This window comes from Prionailurus bengalensis, chromosome C1 (assembly GCF_016509475.1).
Source record: "Prionailurus bengalensis isolate Pbe53 chromosome C1, Fcat_Pben_1.1_paternal_pri, whole genome shotgun sequence".
NCBI lineage: Eukaryota > Metazoa > Chordata > Mammalia > Carnivora > Felidae > Prionailurus > Prionailurus bengalensis.
The window spans coordinates 2,167,925-2,183,917 of record NC_057345.1 but is presented as its reverse complement, the minus strand read 5'-3'; the positions used below and the strand labels follow the sequence as shown (position 1 = coordinate 2,183,917).

Sequence of the window (15,993 nt, the reverse complement as noted above, 5' to 3'; positions counted from 1 at the left end):
CCCCCACGAGTCCCGGAGGGAAAGAGAAGCTGAGCCCATGGCCAAGGACAGGGTTTAATTCTAAAGCGAGAAGACTGGGCCACACACGATGGCCCCGCGAGCTGGGGCCCAGCGTCTGGGGGGGCGGGGGGCGCGTGGGCAGGCAGGCTCTACTTGGAGGCCAGCTTCTTGGACTTGCTCTGGGAGGAAGGGGCCTCCGACTGGTGCAGGGGAGGCATCCTGATGCCTTTCTGTTTCAGCTGATTGTAGTAGTCGGCTCGCTCAGAGATGATCCTCTGGGGAGGAGCACAGGCCGAGGCTGCGGGGGCGCACCCCCCCCTCCCCCCCCCCCCCCCCCCCCACCAAGGGCAGCCGGCAGCAGGGCCTGCACGGAGCTCCGAGCACTGACACCAGCTCTCCAGGGGGAAAAGCTGTGGTCTTGCAGCACTTGCGAACTTCTGTGCAGAAAACGCTCCCACCGCTGCTGGTCAGGCCCCCAGAGATGAAGCCCACAGAACTCGGAGTGGGGAAGAGAGCCCCTCCCCCCACGGGCGGCGGGCCGCGGTGGCTCTCCCCTGAAGCAGCACTAGGTCCCCTGCGAATCTCCAGCAGCCCCGGACCGAGAGACCTCAGAGGCCACGGAGCCTGTCCCTCCAGGCCCTTCTGTCCTGCCCCCTCCCTCACCTCTCCTGCTTCACCACCGGTCACTGTTTTGTGTCCTTTGTGTCCGACACTGGCAGGGGAAAGGATTCTTCCCTGACTACTGGGTGGTACCGAGGACCCTTCCCTCCCTCTCTCTCCCCTCCCTCTCTCTCCCTCTCCTCCCCCTCCTCTCTCCCTCTCCTCCCCCTCCTTCTCTCTCCCTCTCCTCCCCCTTTTCTTCTCTGCCCCCTCCCTCTCCCTCTCCCCAAGCAACGGTAGCCAGGCTGCAGAGACCTCCTCCCAGGTCCTCATGCAAGGACCCCTCCCCTGAGACCTTTGCCACCCTGCAGGATTGCCACTGGCCGCGGCCCCACCCCCACGGCGCAGAGGAAAGAAATCAGGTCTCAGGGAAACGCGGGGCGCTGGAAGGGGACAGGCCCTGGTGGCAAGCGCCCTGCCGTGGGAGGCTTGCGGCATGGGGACCGAAGCAGCCCCTGTGAGCAGCACACCGGGCCGCACAGAGCACGTTTGGGTCAGGGGCTCAGCTCCCAGGGCCCTCTCCCCACCACGCCCCGAGGCAGATGCGCTGTCTCCCACGTGCAGAGGGAAACTCCATGGCTCTGAACTCAAGTGACCCGGCCACAGCTTCTCAGCCGAGGACCACAGGGGTGGTGACTGACCCCTACCGGCCCCAAAGTCTGCACCATGTTCCCTGCACCACCGTGCCCCTGTGAGACCTCTGTTTGGGGTCAGCAAGATGACAGCGCGGGCCAAGGCCAGGGAGGGGTCTGTGCCAGGGTCCTGCCTGAACAGATGACTATCCCAGCTGAGGCCACGCCAAGGTGCTGAGAAGCATCCCTGAAGAGGCTGGGTGGGCCAGGGTCCCTGCTGCGGGGGAACCTCCAGGACTCCAGCAGCTCGGCCCCCCGCCCCTCTGCATCCCCCGCGGACTTGCTGCTGGGGGTCACCGAAGGCCGAGAGCGGCTAGCCTCGCCAGCTGTACAACATCGCCACCCTTTCGGGGGGTCCGGTCCCCCTCTGCCTGAGCAGAGAGTAAGGATGATCCCCGCCTGGGTGACGGCGAACAGTGACACAGAACCAGAATGGGGGTCCGTGGCATCCATGCTGGCTTCTCCCCTCCGCCTCTGGCTGCAAATTAGTCAGCTCCCGCCCGGAGACGCGGCCTCGGGGACAAGGAGGCAGCCCAGCACCAAATGTACCTGCAAGGCCTCCAGAATGTCATTGTCAGAGATCTCAGTGGCCAAGGACTTGATCCCGGGGGTGCTGAAGGTGGCCTGGATGATGTTGTTTCTTAGTCTTTCGAGCTGTGAGCAAAGGGAAGGAGCGGGGGAGTCACCACCCCGGCTTGAAGCTTTTCAGAAGGTAGACGTGCCCTCGCTTTTCACAGCCTCAGAAACTGGAAGAGGTCGGGAGAGGCCGGCTGGTCTGCCCGGGAGCTACAAGGGGCCGGATCCAAACCCAGGCCCAGGGGGGCCTGACACCAAGGCTTTAAGACTTTCTACTGCTTTTTTTTTTTCCTTTTTAATTGAAAAGGAAATGGTTTTAAAAGGCGGGGGGGGGGGGGGGGGGGGGGGGGGGGGGGGGGGGGGCGGGGGGTACCAGAGCTCTGAACAACCCCCCACCGGGCCACCCCCTTCCCCTAGGGAACTGGCACAGCCCCCTCCCGACCCCAGGGCGCCCTGCGAGCCTGTCAGCCCCTCCCTGTTAGCATTGGAGGGGGCACTTGGGGGTCCCTCCCTCCTTGCCTCATGCTGCTGGCGGTAACTAGCCGCTGACAGGGCATTAACCGGGTGTGGACGGGGACGGGGCTCAGGCTGTCTGGTCTCGCTGCCATCGGCCTGGCTGTGCACGTGCAGGGCCCCAGCCCGCCTCCACCCGCCTGTACCCCACAAGCCCTCAGACAGGGCCCCCCGAGTTCTGACAGCGGCACGCTAGCAGCTCCTCAGCCCCCACGTCCGGAAGCCCTGACAGAGCAGGAGGGCCAAGGGGGAACCAGCCTGAAGAGGCTGCAGGAGGGTCCACTTTGGCTCCGGGACAGAGGGGATGTTAGGAGCCCCGGGACCTTGAGGGGGGGCTCCCATGTTTTCCAGTGTGGACCGATGCCAGCTCGGTGCTGGCACCGCACTGGTGTGGGGGTCTCGCCCTCTCTACTGGAGGTGCCCGTCAGCTGGGGGTGTCCGGCCACAGTGCCCCACGCCCGGGCTGTCTCAGGCATCACTGGCAGGTCCTGGCACCCCTTCCTGCCAACCCCAGGCCTAGGCTCACCCTCTCAGCACAGCGCTCCAGGCCCTACTAGACAGACTTGAGACCCCAGCACCCCTCTAACGCTCCAGCTGGGTGGGACACCACTTGATGAAAGATAGCAGGTATGGGGAGGGGGCTCGGTGATGCCCTCAGAGCCGCCCAGCAGGAGGCTGGCCCCCCACGGGGAGTTGGGCACACCTGGGTGGCCACAGGCACTCTGGGTGGGAAAGAGAGAGGACCTTTCCCTTTGCCGCTTTTCGGATTCTAAATCAAGTCAGCTCTTCCGCGGGTTTCCTTTTCCGCCTGGGGGGGGGGGAGGTCCCTCATAGCAGAGGGCACCTCGGCCTCCCTCTGTGCCTCTGCTCACGTCCCGTCCCATGTAGGGGCTCCGATATGGGATCCTGTTCTTCAAATCCCAGCACCACCCCTGCGCGGCCCTGGGGGCTCAGACGCATTACTTAACCTCCCCTGCTGCAGGTGCCTTTACGTACACAGTGAGGACGCTGAGAATACCTGCTTGTAGCTTTGTGCCCGAGGTGAGAAGACTTCAACGAGCCGCTTAGAACGGTGTCGGACCCATGGCAAGCACCCCGTAGCTTGCAAGGAGATGGTGGCGCTACTAGCATACCCCCTGACCGCAGAGCCCCCCTTCCTGGCCAGCCAAGCCCTGGTGCCCACTCCCAGCACAAGCCAAGGCAGCGACTCCATCCACGAAGCGGGCGAGGCTGCCCCCGCCTCGGGGCCGAAGTGTGCAAGGCCCCTCACACCTCTGCTGTCTCCACCACCATTTCTGGAGTGCAACTCTGCGCCAGGGGGGCCGGGATACGAGGGGGGAAGAGCCTGGGCCCCTGCTCACTCCCTGAGCTCCCCAGGCCGGGGCGCCCTGGCTCTGCACGCAGGGGCCTACCCGGGACTGCGCGCTCTCCAGGGCCACGCGGGCCTGCAGCTCCGCCTGCTGGATCATCTCGTTCCTGCTCCCCATCTCCTCCTGCAGCCACTTCTGTCTCTGCAGCTGGCCCTCCTTCTGGCTCACCTGGTCCTGCAGCTGGCTGACCTTGGCCTCCAGCTCCGAGATGACATGTTCCTGCTTGGTGAGTCTGCTCTGCAGCTCCGCCACTTGCTGCGGGGGCGGGGGGTGGGGAGGGAGGACGGGGGAGTAGGGTCGCCCGTGTTCCCCGCCCCTTTGTCCCCCCAAGACGGCCGGCGTCACCGAGTTCAAGCCAGATGTGGAACCAGCAGTGGCGAGGAGCCTCTGTGTGCACCTGCGTTCCAGCCACTGCTGATGGGGGTGCCGCCTGACGGAGGGGGGCCCCCGACTGACTGCGAAGGGGGTTCGCGGCTCATGTCCCCCACGCTGCGTCAGGACTTACAGCAAAAACAGCAAGATCTGGCTGACCGTTTAACCACGCCTGGTGGTCACCTGGTGGAGGAGAAAGTTGTCCTTCTCCATGAGGCCCATCATCTCTCCGTGTTTCTTGTCTTCCCTGAGGTTGGAGAACTGGAAGGCAGAAGGGGGGTTGGCTCAGGGAACGGGAGGACGGATGGGACACCGGTGTCCACCCGTCTCCCCGAGTCCCAGTGCCACAGAAGCCGCAGGACCCCTGCCAAGGGCAGGGAGAAGGACGGGGGGCCTGCAAACACGCAGGGAGCTGGGCAGGGCCAAGGAGGATGGGTGCTGAGCCAGCGGCGGGGAAAGCTGACGAGCCCAGCTCCCTCCCGGAGTCCCCCAGGCTCAGGAGTTGGAGGTGCGGCTGCTTCTGGGTGTAGAGCCTCATGTGGGGTGGGGGTCGGTGGTGACTATCTCAGGAACGGAGTGGCAGACCGGTCCCCAACCTTGAGCGGCGAGGAGCCTGCCCCTTGTCCGCCTGGCGGGAGGCTGGGGGCCGGGGTTTGGCAGAGGGGCTCCGGCGGGGGAGGTGCCAGGCTCAGTGTGGGGGTGGCGGCCCCAGGCTCCAGATGTGGGCTCCCCGCCCCCCCCACCGGGCCTCCCGCAACACCAGCAGCTGGGCCTTCACATCACAGGCAAGAAACCCTCCCAGGTGCCAGATTCCGGGGCAATCTGAGCAAATTAAGAGGAAAGCCCTAACGAGACGACCTTGAACGCTGGGCTGACAGGGGTCCGTGTGCCCTTGTGCGTGAAGCACAAAATGAGCACCGCGTGGCCACTCCGCTCGGCCCTGACGCTGGAGCAAAGCTCTCTCGCGAACGACAGAGACCGAGGCGGAGGGACACAGGACACCTGCAGGAGAGAGAGGGATGTTGCAGCAATTAAGCCGGGCAGCCAGGAGTGTTGCGCGAGGTCAGACCGGCCACGGATCTTGAGGTAAAGAAGATACAAGGACGTTTGGAGAACAAGGCGGATCGGGGAAGCGTCAGTGTGACAAAGGCAGGAGGGAGGAGGCTGCGGAGAAAGTGCGGAGAAAGAGGAAAGCACGGCAGGCAGACGGACCAGGAGACGGAAGAGGAGGGGGAACCAGGTCTAGAGACGCCAGGAGGACGGAAGGTTCGAGAGACAAGAGGAGGAAACGAAAAACCGAGATAAACGTGAGCTTCCAGAACCACAGGACACGCGTTCCCGGTTGGTCCCGGAGAGCCCAGGACGGTGAACGGGCCGCGATGGCACAAGTCCGCCAGCTTTCAGGGCACCGGGGACCAGGACGGCACCGCGGCCAGCCGGCCTGGGCCCGGGCGAGCGAGAGGCGGGGACACACTGACGGAAGGCGCCGTCCCAGCCACACTCTGCCGCCAAGTAGAAGCAGGCTGTTCGCGGAGTGCGGTGTCCCCCCAGTTTACACATACTCGTTTTTTTATCAAAAGATCGTTGCAGGATGCGCGCTCATGAAGACGCGGGAGTAGGTCAGAAGAGAGAGTGGACCTTAATCCTCATTCCGGAAGCCCGTGTTTCAGCCCCAGGCGGGCGTGTGCTGCTGACAACGTGCCTCCACCCCCACCCCCCTGGGGGTCCTGGGTGGGGGACACCGGTGGGAGGCGGACCTCCCTGCGTTGGGGACCCCAGGCAGGGGAGGAAGGAGGAAGCAATAGATAATGTGATGATGCAGAAAGTTCCAGAATGGGCGTTGGAAGCATGCCGTCCGGGAACCTGCAGAGCGATTCCTAAGGAAGAGTTGAGAGCGGTCGCCACGGGGGAGGGGCGCGTGAGGGGGAGGAGGGTGGACACACCTATTGGGGCGAGGAGCCTGTGGGACTCCTTGATTCTTTACGCTGCGAGTGTGAAAAACTTCGAGAAAACACGGTGCTCAGCTAGGGGCGGGTGGACGCGGGGCGGGGGGTCCTGGGAAGTGGCCCGGAGCCGAGCGGCCCAGGGTGGATGGTACGGGGCTGCCCGGGCTCCCGGCTCCCAGTGCCAGGGTGACAGGGGCACGGCCACCTTGTTGGACATGGCGCGTAGCTGGTCCTCCCGCTCCCGAAGCTCCCTCTGCAGGGCCTCGCTCTCCGTGTGCACCTGCCGCAGCCGGGACTCCTGGAAACCCACTCGGCGTTGTAAGGACGTGATGGCACCTGAGTGAGCGCCGCGGAGGAGAGGAGCGAGAGCAGGGGCCTGAGAAGCCGGGCTGAGGGTGGCGGCCTTCCGCCCCGCGGGCCTCGGTCCCCTGGGCTCCCCCCCCACACCCGACGCTCCTAGGCCCCGGGGCCGCACCTGTCGCGAGCGAGTATCTGGTCCTGGTCACCTGCAGCTTGTCCTGGAGCTCCCAGATCACCTGCTCGTACTCCTCCAGCTGGGCCACCAGCTCCCGCTCGAAGGCCTCTTCCAGGGAGCTCGAACTTCTCTTAGACTGAGCCTCGGCCCCCTGCACCTCCTCCTCCTCCAGCTGCTCCACCTCCACCTCAACCCCCTCCTCGGGCGCAGCCTCCCCGCTGCCCGTTCCGCCTTCTGCTTCTCTGGCCTCGTCTCCTTGGCTGCCATCCACTTCCAGGTCCTTGCCCCTGTGGGTCGCGGAACACTCGTCCTGCGGCTGGGACACGGAAGGCACGCCGGGCAGGAGTGCACTGGGCGTGGGGCCGCGGCCCCCCAGCCGGGGCAGGGTCAGCCTCGTCCACTCGGAGACCCTGGCACCCCCCCCGGGGCAGGGGGGCTGGAGTCCCGCCACCCTGCACCTGTTCCCCCCAGGTGTGTCTGAGGGCCTACGACTGGGGAATGGCCAGCAGGTGAGAGCTACGGGTGGGACACCGTGGCCTGGGCCCCGCCCGGCTGCCCTGCAGATGTGGCCCGGGGTCAGGCCTCCCCCCGCCCCCCCCCCCCCCCCGTTTCCCAACAGGCCCGCACCTGCCTTCTGTGCTGCAACTCCTCCTCGTCTCTGAAGAAGGTTCTCAGGATGCTCAGCTTCCCCAAGGGCTTTGGTGCAGACTCTGAGGGCTCCTCCTGTAAGACGCCTGCGTGAGCCTGCCTCGGCTCCCCCGGGGGGTGAGACCTGTCCTTCTGGAAGGGGACAGCAGCCTCTCCATGTTGCAGGGGAGGGAGGGGAGCCAGTGTCCTCCTGCCAAGGGTGCTGTGTTGCTGAGAAGGGGGGCGGTGGCCTGCACGTGAGCAGGCCCATGTTTCCTGTGGCTCACAGCTCTCTAAGCGCCCCCGGGGGGGCTGGGGAGCAGGGAAGGCAGGCTGACACCCCCAGGCCCCCCGGAGATTCCTGCTGCCCCTGCCTGCTGGCACCGTGCCATCGGCGTCTGGTCCAGCTCTCTCTGGTGGCATCTCGGGGGTCCCCACCCCTGCCTCATGTGTGCCCCCAGCATAATGCTGGGCTGTATCCTCAGGGATGAAAGAAATCAAGTTTTAGAAAGACCAGGCGACTGCTTCCCCGGGCCCTATCGGCACCTGCCTGGTTCAGCCCTCTGTCCAGACCTGGGAAGGGGCAGCACCCCCCACCCGCCCTGCTTTATAGGCAAGGACACTGAATGTCCTGCAGGCAGAACAGACCTGGCTCAACTGAGCCGCCACACCCACCGGGTCCATGTCTCAGCCCCGGACACCACCTTCAGGGCTCCTTCCATCCTTCAGGATCTCGGAGGATCCTCATCTTATGGGAAGGAGGCAGAGTCCAGACAGACACACGGCCCGCCCCAGGGACCAAGCAAGCGGGCAGCAAAGAACAGGGGTCTGTTTCTACGCGGAGCCCCTGCCCCCACCAGGACGTGGCAGGCTTCCGGGACGACGGGCCACTTGCGGGGGGGGCCCGAGGGCTGCCCGGAGCTTTGGACCCTTGGCAGCAGAGCTCGTGGCTCAGGCCCCCTGCTCACCCCGTGCCCTGACATACCAATATCTCTTGGCTTTTGCTTTGGAGGAGGAATTTCAGCTGCTTCTTCAAGGCCTCCCTCTCCTCCTGGAGGGCCGAGACCTCCTCGTCTTTCTTCCGAAGCAGGGCCTCCAGCTGGGACAGGCGCTGCACCTCCTCCCCCAGCGTGCGCAGGCAGTGATCCTGCACAGAAGCGCAGGTGGCCCCCATGTGCCACTCGAGCCCCTCCCGGGCCCACCCTCTCGGGGCACCTGCAGACCAGCAGCTCTGAGCCCAGGAAGGGCAGGTCTGCCGTTCAGGCACCCTGAAATCCCAGCCACCCCTGCCTAAGGGCAAGTCCCAAATCCTTGCCTGGGGGGGGTGGGCTCCTGGTACCTGCCCTTCAGGCCTGGCCCCAGCCACCCACCCCCGCCCTGGGGCCTTGTCAGAGAGCCCCGCCCTCTGCCCCTCCACCTTCTGTGCTCAAAATCTCGGTGCCCCCAGTTCCTCAGAGTCGGAGACACGATACAGATGTTTTTGGACAAACGGAAACCGGAGGACTTGCCACCAGATCTGAGCTGAGGCCGGAGGGAGGTGGTCCAGGCACAGGTGCCGGAGGAAAAGGAGGCAGCTAGAAAGCCCTCCAGATGTTTGGGATTTAAGTGCCAGGCTTCCACGGGGCCCACGAGTCAAAGAAGCAGATGCGCCAAGGAGGTTAGAAGTTTGAAACGGAACAATGATCAACATCAAGACATATGGAGATTTGTAGGGTGAGGCCGAGGCCACGGATTCCGAGCCCCACGCGCACCGACTGGGGCCCGCAGGGAACCAACGGGCTAGCCATCCACCTCAGGGCTTCAGAGAAGAGCTGAGGCTGTGGCAGAGGAGAGGGTGGACGAAGATCTGGGAGGGTGGGGAGGGGAGAGGGGGCGGAGCCAGCAGCATGGCGGGGGCGGAGCCAACAGGGGGCGGAGCCAGCAGCGTGGGGGGAGGGGCGGAGCCAGCAGGAGGGCGGAGCCAGCAGCATGGCGGGCGGGCGGAGCCAGCAGGAGGACAGAGCCAGCAGCATGACAGGAGGGCGGAGCCAGCAGCATGGGGGGAGGGGCGGAGCCAGCAGCATGGCGGGAGGGCGGAGCCAGCAGCATGGCGGGGGGCGGAGCCAGCAATATGGCGGGGGGAGGGGCGGAGCCAGCAGCAAGGCGGGGGCGGGGGTATCTGAAGGAATGAGGAACTGCTTACACAATTACGTTAAAATGATTTTGCCAAAATCGCACCTCTTTCCCCTGCCATAGTGATCGAGACCCACGCATGTGTCCCAAACTGGAGAGCGGTGGCTGGAAAGGGGATGTTCGGTGCGACTGGGGGCTTGTGGCTGCAGGTGGCTCTCTGGCCTCCCTCCAGTGATGACGCATCACCTCGGCCAGTTCAGACCAGGCGGAGATGAGTGAAAGACAGCCCTAAGGACACCTTCCGAGCTCCTGGAGGCAGCCAAGCCTGCAGCCCGTCCCCAGGCCCGTTCACATCCGCCTTTGGTAATACCCCTTCCCGCTGTTTGCATAAGAACACCATGTTGCAAAGGACATTCTTTTACACAGATCTGTGTGGCTCTAGCTAATTAGAGCCTCAGGCTTTCCCCAAAGTGGTCCCAGGATATCAACACTTTAAAGTTGTGAAACCTATCAGAAAATGTCGAGGCAGAGTTTCGGGAATCAAAGGTAACACAAAGACCCGTGGACCCACACCCTCAGGGTTTTGTGTGCCCACCAGCTACTCAACATTTTGTGTGCTCATTTCCATGACGGCCATGAAAGCTTCACCAGCTTTAAGACAACTACAGAAGCAGGTTCTAAGAAAAGACTATTAACGTTGATAAACACCTAGCAGGACAGATGGAGAGAAACAGAGAGGGCAGGAGTTAGCACCATCAGGAATGGAAAAGAGGCATGCTTTCTCTCTGCAGAAATTAGAGGGGTAATAAAACACCATCCTGTACAGGACTAGGCCAATAAATTTGAAAATTTACATGAAACAGACACATTCCTAAAAAAAAAAACAAAAAAAACAAAAAAAAACAAAAAACCATCGGTTCCCCAAACTGAAACAAGAGGGAGAAGGAACTCTGAATATCTTTCAAGGAAGTGACTTCATTATTTGTAAAACCTTCTCTCTGAGGACTCTACAGGAGTCCTCAGTGATGAATTCTTCACCAATCTCGTGTAGACCCTTCCAGAGGATAGAGAACGGAAGGGAGAAAATGCCTCCCAACTTTTCGATGGTTTTAAAAAAAACTTTTTAAGTTTATTATTTATTTTGAGAGAGAGAGAGAATCCCAAGCAGGCTCGGCATCGTCAGCATGGAGCCCGATGCGGGGTTCAAACCCATGAACCATGAGATCATGCTCTGAGCCGAGATCCAGAGTCAGGCGCTTAACCGACTGAGCCACACGGGCACCACTTGGTGGTTTGTTTCGAGGCCAGACTTACTCTGACACCAAAAGCAAACAAGAGAATTACCAGACAGGTAAATTACTGGCCGTTCTCTGTCACAAACAAGGATGCAGAGAATCAAATCCCAACAAACCAACTCGTAGGTAGATCTTTGCACACCAAGCTGGTTGTTAATCTTTAAGAATACATCCTCCCAAGTGGAAATATCAGGTCAAAGGCATGTGAATGGTTGAGGTCATGACTCGTGGGGCCAGCTGCATGCCAGGGGGCGGGACCTACGCCAGCTTAACCCGCCGCCCACTGGGGTGAAGGCGCACGGGGGCTGCAGGGTTTGGAAACGTCTGATTCACGGAACCGGAAGAGGGAGCTGGGGGTCAGCTTCGGCCGCGTCTGGGGACCTGCCTGAACAGCTGACCGGATCCAGGGACGAGAGCCCCCGGGGTGGCCGTGGCCCTCCTCTCCAGCGGGATGCGGAGCTGGGGCATGCGGCTCAGGGTCTGTGCCCAGGGCTCCGCACACGGCCGTACCTTCTCATGGATGACAGAGATGTACCAGGGCACGCGCTTTCTCAGCTGGCTGTGCGCCAGGACTGGGCTGCTGGGGACCGGGCTTATCATCCGGGATTCGCTTGTCCTCAAGTAGTTGAACTCACAGGCGCTCTTACTAAAGGGAAGGAGGCGCCCTGTCGAGAAGCGGGGGGCAGTCAGACTAGTCCCATGCTGAGCGGCCCCGGGGCCTTCCATGATCGTGTCCCCCCCAGAAACCCTTCACTGCCCGGCCGGGCTCACCACACCCCTACTTGTGACCACCCTCGTCCGTCCTTCCCCACCTGCCCATGTGTGTGTTGAAGAAAGGGAGGGAAATGGTGAAAGCAGCCCTTCGAGATTCCCGGGGCCTGGGGGCCAGGACAGCAGGGGTCATGCTGATGCTGCGATGCGCCAGGTGGCCCAGACATTTGTGAGGGGTTTCCTGGCGTTCAGACAAAGGAGACCTCTGCGTGCAGAGATCGTCTTTGGATAAAGGAAAGAAAGTATATTTGCGTGTGGGAACAGTGTGTTCTACTCAAGGAGGGACGCACCCTGTGTCAGAGACACAGAGCCAGGCAGGTGGTCCCCACGGGGCAGGATCAGGGAGGCCTGGGGAGAGCAGGGGCCGGGGGCAGGTGCAGGCAGAGGCCTCGGGGCTGGCGTGATGAGGAGAGGACCCCGGTGGCAACTGGCCCTGCCCTCACCGTCCACCTGCTGGCTGGAGAACGGGTCCTGGGTCGCCTTCCAGGAATCGAGTGCCACGCGCAACTCCTCGGATAACTCGGCTGAGATGGCTGAACCTGCAGGGGGTTCAAGACGCCAGCCGATGGCCGCTAAGGCTACACCTTCCATGACCTCCAGGGCAGGGGCCATGCTTCCATTTCTTTGTAAACCTCAGGTGGGATTAAAGGGGCCGTGTCAGGGGACCTGCGGGAACCCCGGGACTGAACGGAGACACGGTTCTGTCCTCCTGCCCGCGTTGGTGTGCAGGCCCAGAGCAGCAGGTGCAGCTGAGTCTCTCCAAATGGAGGCACCCCTCCCCGGAAGGACCCCGCATCTCCTGGAAAAAAGGCTCAGCTTCATGGTATCTGAGAAGCCCCTCTGTCCCGAAGGGCAGACCCAGCTGCCCCCGACCTGTCACGGTTCGCGCCACAAGCAGCATGCAGGACACATTGTGGTCCCCCAGCCGTCCCGGCCAGCCTAGCCCACAGGTCCTGGATCGGGGGCACAGGCTGCTGAGGTTCCAGGCCTGACAAAGGGGAGCTGGTGGGGGCCCCCACCTCGGACACGAACAAGGCTCCTGTTCTCGGCCACAGCACTAAGCCTCCATTGACCTGTCCCTACGGACAAGGTCATGTGTGGGCACGTGGGCCCAGTGCAGGCTGGAACCTGAGGGGTATGGGGTGCTGCCTGGCCTGGCCACTGGCCCTTGGTGACCACGGAGGGCCCGGCTGCCCTCTCAAAGCCTCCGGTTCTCCCGGGTCAGACGGGACCCGGCACCACCAGGCGGCTGTCGGGCTCCACACAGGGGTTTGTTCCTGTCTTTGGCCTTATGACCCCTTTTTGGCAGCTTTCAGAATTTTCAACATTCTCCCCCCTTCCCCAAGCGTATTGAGTCGGCTGGAGGAGACAAGGGAAAAGAGAGGAGGCTTTACTTTCTCTCCCTCCTCCCACCCCTCCTCCTCCCACCGCCCTCCTCACACCCTTCCCTGCACCAAACCCCTCCTACCACTCCACTCCTCCCACCCCTCTTCCTCCCACCCTTCCACCTCCCACCCCTCCTCCTCCCACCCCTCCCCTCCCTCCTCCCACATTTCCTCCTCCCACCGATCCCTCCTCCCACCCCTCCTCCTCCCACTCACCTCCTCCCACCCCTCTTCCTCCCACCCCTCCTTCTCCCACCCCTCCTCCTCCCACCCCTCCTCCTCCCAACGTTCCTTCCTCCCACCCCTCCCCTTCCCATCCTTCTCTCCTCCCAAGCCTCCTCCTCCCACCCTTCCCTCCTCCCACCCCTCCTCCTCCCACTCACCTCCTCCCACCCCTCTTCCTCCCACCCCTCCTCCTCCCACCCCTCCTCCTCCCACCCCTCCTCCTCCCAACGTTCCCTCCTCCCACCCCTCCCCCTCCCACCCTTCCTTCCTCCCACCCCTCCTCCACCCACCCACCTCCTCCCACCCCTCTTCCTCCCACCCCTCCTCCTCCCACCCCTCCTCCTCCCACCCCTCCTCCTCCCACCCTTTCCTCCTCCTACCCCTCCTCCTCCCACCCACCTCCCCCCACCCCTCTTCCTCCCACCCCTCCTCCTCCCAACGTTCCCTCCTCCCACCCCTCCCCCTCCCACCCTTCCCTCCTCCCACCCCTCCTCCTCCCACCCACCTCCTCCCACCCCTCTTCCTCCCACCCCTCCTCCTCCCACCCCTCCTCCTCCCACCCTTTCCTCCTCCTACCCCTCCTCCTCCCACCCACGTCCTCCCACCCCTCTTCCTCCCACCCCTCCTCCTCCCAACGTTCCCTCCTCCCACCCCTCCCCCTCCCACCCTTCCCTCCTCCCACCCCTCCTCCTCCCACCCACCTCCTCCCACCCCTCTTCCTCCCACCCCTCCTCCTCCCACCCTTCCCTCCTCCCACCCCTCCTCCTCCCACTCACCTCCTCCCACCCCTCTTCCTCCCACCCCTCCTCCTCCCAACGTTCCCTCCTCCCACCCCTCCCCCTCCCACCCTTCCCTCCTCCCACCCCTCCTCCTCCCACCCACCTCCTCCCACCCCTCTTCCTCCCACCCCTCCTCCTCCCACCCTTCCCTCCTCCCACCCCTCCTCCTCCCACCCACCTCCTCCCACCCCTCTTCCTCCCACCCCTCCTCCTCCCACCCCTCCTCCTCCCACCGTTCCCTCCTCCCACCCCTCCCCCTCCAATCCTTCTCTCCTCCCACGCCTCCCCCTCCCACCCTTCCCTCCGCCCACCCCTCCTCCTCCCACCGCCCTCCTCCCACCCTTCCCTGCTCCCACCCCCCTCCTTCCACCCCCCTCCTCCCACCCCTCTTCCTCCCACCCCTCCTCCTCCCACCCCTCCTCCTCCCACCCTTTCCTCCTCCCACCCTTTCCTCCTCCCACCCTTCCCTCCTCCCACCCCTCCCCTCCCTCCTCCCACCCTTCCCTCCTCCCACCCCTCCCCCTCCCACCCTTCCCTCCTCCCACCCCTCCTCCTCCCACCGCCCTCCTCCCACCCTTCCCTGCTCCCACCCCCCTCCTTCCACCCCTCCTCCTCCCACCCTTCCTTCCTCCCACCCCTCCCCTCCCTCCTCCCACCCCTCCTCCTCCCACCGTTCCCTCCTCCCACTGTTCCCTCCTCCCACCCCTCCCCCTCCCATCCCTCCCCCTCCCATCCCTCCGGCCTCTGCCTCTGCTGCTGGTTCCAGCTGGGGCTCCTGCCCACACAGCGAGTTTCAGCAGCAGCAGCAACCGCGGCCACCGCGCACAGCCACCGCGGGCCGCCGCTCTGGCTGACATGTGCCAGCAGGGAAGGCCGCCCGACTCCATGGGGGAAGGAGGCGGTTTCATGCGGGAGCCCCCTGGTCGGTGGCTCTCACCGTAAGGACACATGGACGTGGCCCTGGTGCTGAACCGAGGGCAGTCAGGCCGCGCGAGGAACACCTTTCTCAGCGCCTCCAGTTCGGCCGTGAAGCTGGTGTCCTCAGCGCTGGCGTCTTGCTTGCGTCCGTCCTGGCGGAGTGGGGACAACGAGACACTGAGAGAGGAGACCCTGGAAGCCGCCTGCCCCTCTCCCCGAGCACCGCGAGCTTCAGGACAGCGTGTGCACCGGCTGGAGACACTGCGGCATCCGCCTGGGGAGTCCTTGGGGACCCCGGGTTGGCTCTCTGGTCTCCTGGAGCCTGAGGTACATTCAGGGACCTGCCGGCTGTGCTTCCCGTGCCCCTCCCATCCTCTCCTCTCCCCGTTGGCTCCTCCTGGAGACCCCTCTGAGGAGGGCTCAAGGCGGACGGTGCCTCCTCGCTCACGGGCTCTGCACCCCCCAGAATCTGCCCTTCTGGGGCCATCACCGGAGCGTATCTGGAGGCCTTCGGTCGAGGGGCAGAAGCAGGCCGTCCGCCCGCCGGGACCCCGTACCATCTTCCCGTAGAAGCGGCTGAGGGCCCGAGCCGACTTGCTGAGGCCGCGCCACCCGCAGCTGCCGTGGCCGGCCACGCTCTGCAGGAGCAGCACGCCCTTCTCCAGCGGGTTGGGCTCCAGGCTGCGCTTCTTGGGGGGGAGGGCTCCGGCCCGCAGCATCCTCAGGGCAGGTGCAGAGACCGCGGTCGGGCGGCGGAAGGGCGCCGTGGGCGGTCGGCCTCTGCGGGCACGCCTGCTCAGGCCCGGGCGGGACCGGCTCCGGAAGCCCCACGTCCTGTGGGATCCGGGGAGCGTGTGTGGCATCACTGACGTCTCCATAGAAACAGGCCGTGCCATTTGGCCTAATTTTCTGTGATTCGTCTTAACTTCCTGCCCGCGAGGGGACCCAGAAGCTGTTCCCAGGAGAGGCGGCCGAGGCCCCGGCGGCCCTGTCCCTTCTTGTCTCTGTCCTCGCCCCCCATCAGTGCCCTGCCTTTAAGTTTACTGTGACAGCACTCACGTGCGCACCAGCGGGGTAGGTGGGGAGGGGCAGAGAGAGAGACAGGGAGAGAGAGAGAGAATCCCAAGCAGGCTCTGCACTGTCAGCGCAGAGCCCGACGCGGGGCTCGAACTCACCGACTGTGAGATCATGACCTGAGCCGAAGTCGGACGCTTCACCGACTGAGCCACCCAGGCGCCCCTCTCCCCCGAATTTTTGGGACAGACTCTTAATCTACACTCACTCCCTCCAAATTCATCCCCGCCCATGCAAGCCTGCTCCCTCACCGCACCGCTTGT

The 15,993-nt window shown here is 64.0% G+C and overlaps 1 protein-coding gene across 2 annotated transcripts; it reads right to left on the bottom strand.

Annotated features, from left to right (window-relative positions):
• Positions 1–40: 40 nt before the first annotated feature.
• CCDC27 (coiled-coil domain containing 27) lies at positions 41–15,552 on the bottom strand. Of its 2 annotated transcripts, none has more exons than XM_043573611.1 (12): positions 15,214–15,552; positions 14,676–14,808; positions 11,793–11,888; positions 11,089–11,243; positions 8,157–8,318; positions 7,172–7,267; positions 6,545–6,860; positions 6,275–6,405; positions 4,307–4,384; positions 3,794–4,006; positions 1,842–1,946; positions 41–275 (listed from the first exon to the last, which is right to left on the bottom strand). In XM_043573611.1, the coding sequence occupies exons 1-12, from the start codon at positions 15,550–15,552 to the stop codon at positions 150–152; spliced, it is 1,950 nt and encodes a 649-aa protein (XP_043429546.1). In that variant the 3' UTR covers positions 41–149. The 2 variants fall into 2 exon arrangements, with proteins under 2 accessions (XP_043429546.1, XP_043429547.1); XM_043573612.1 differs by having other exon boundaries at positions 6,545–6,831; positions 7,176–7,267; positions 15,214–15,463.
• Positions 15,553–15,993: the final 441 nt, after the last annotated feature.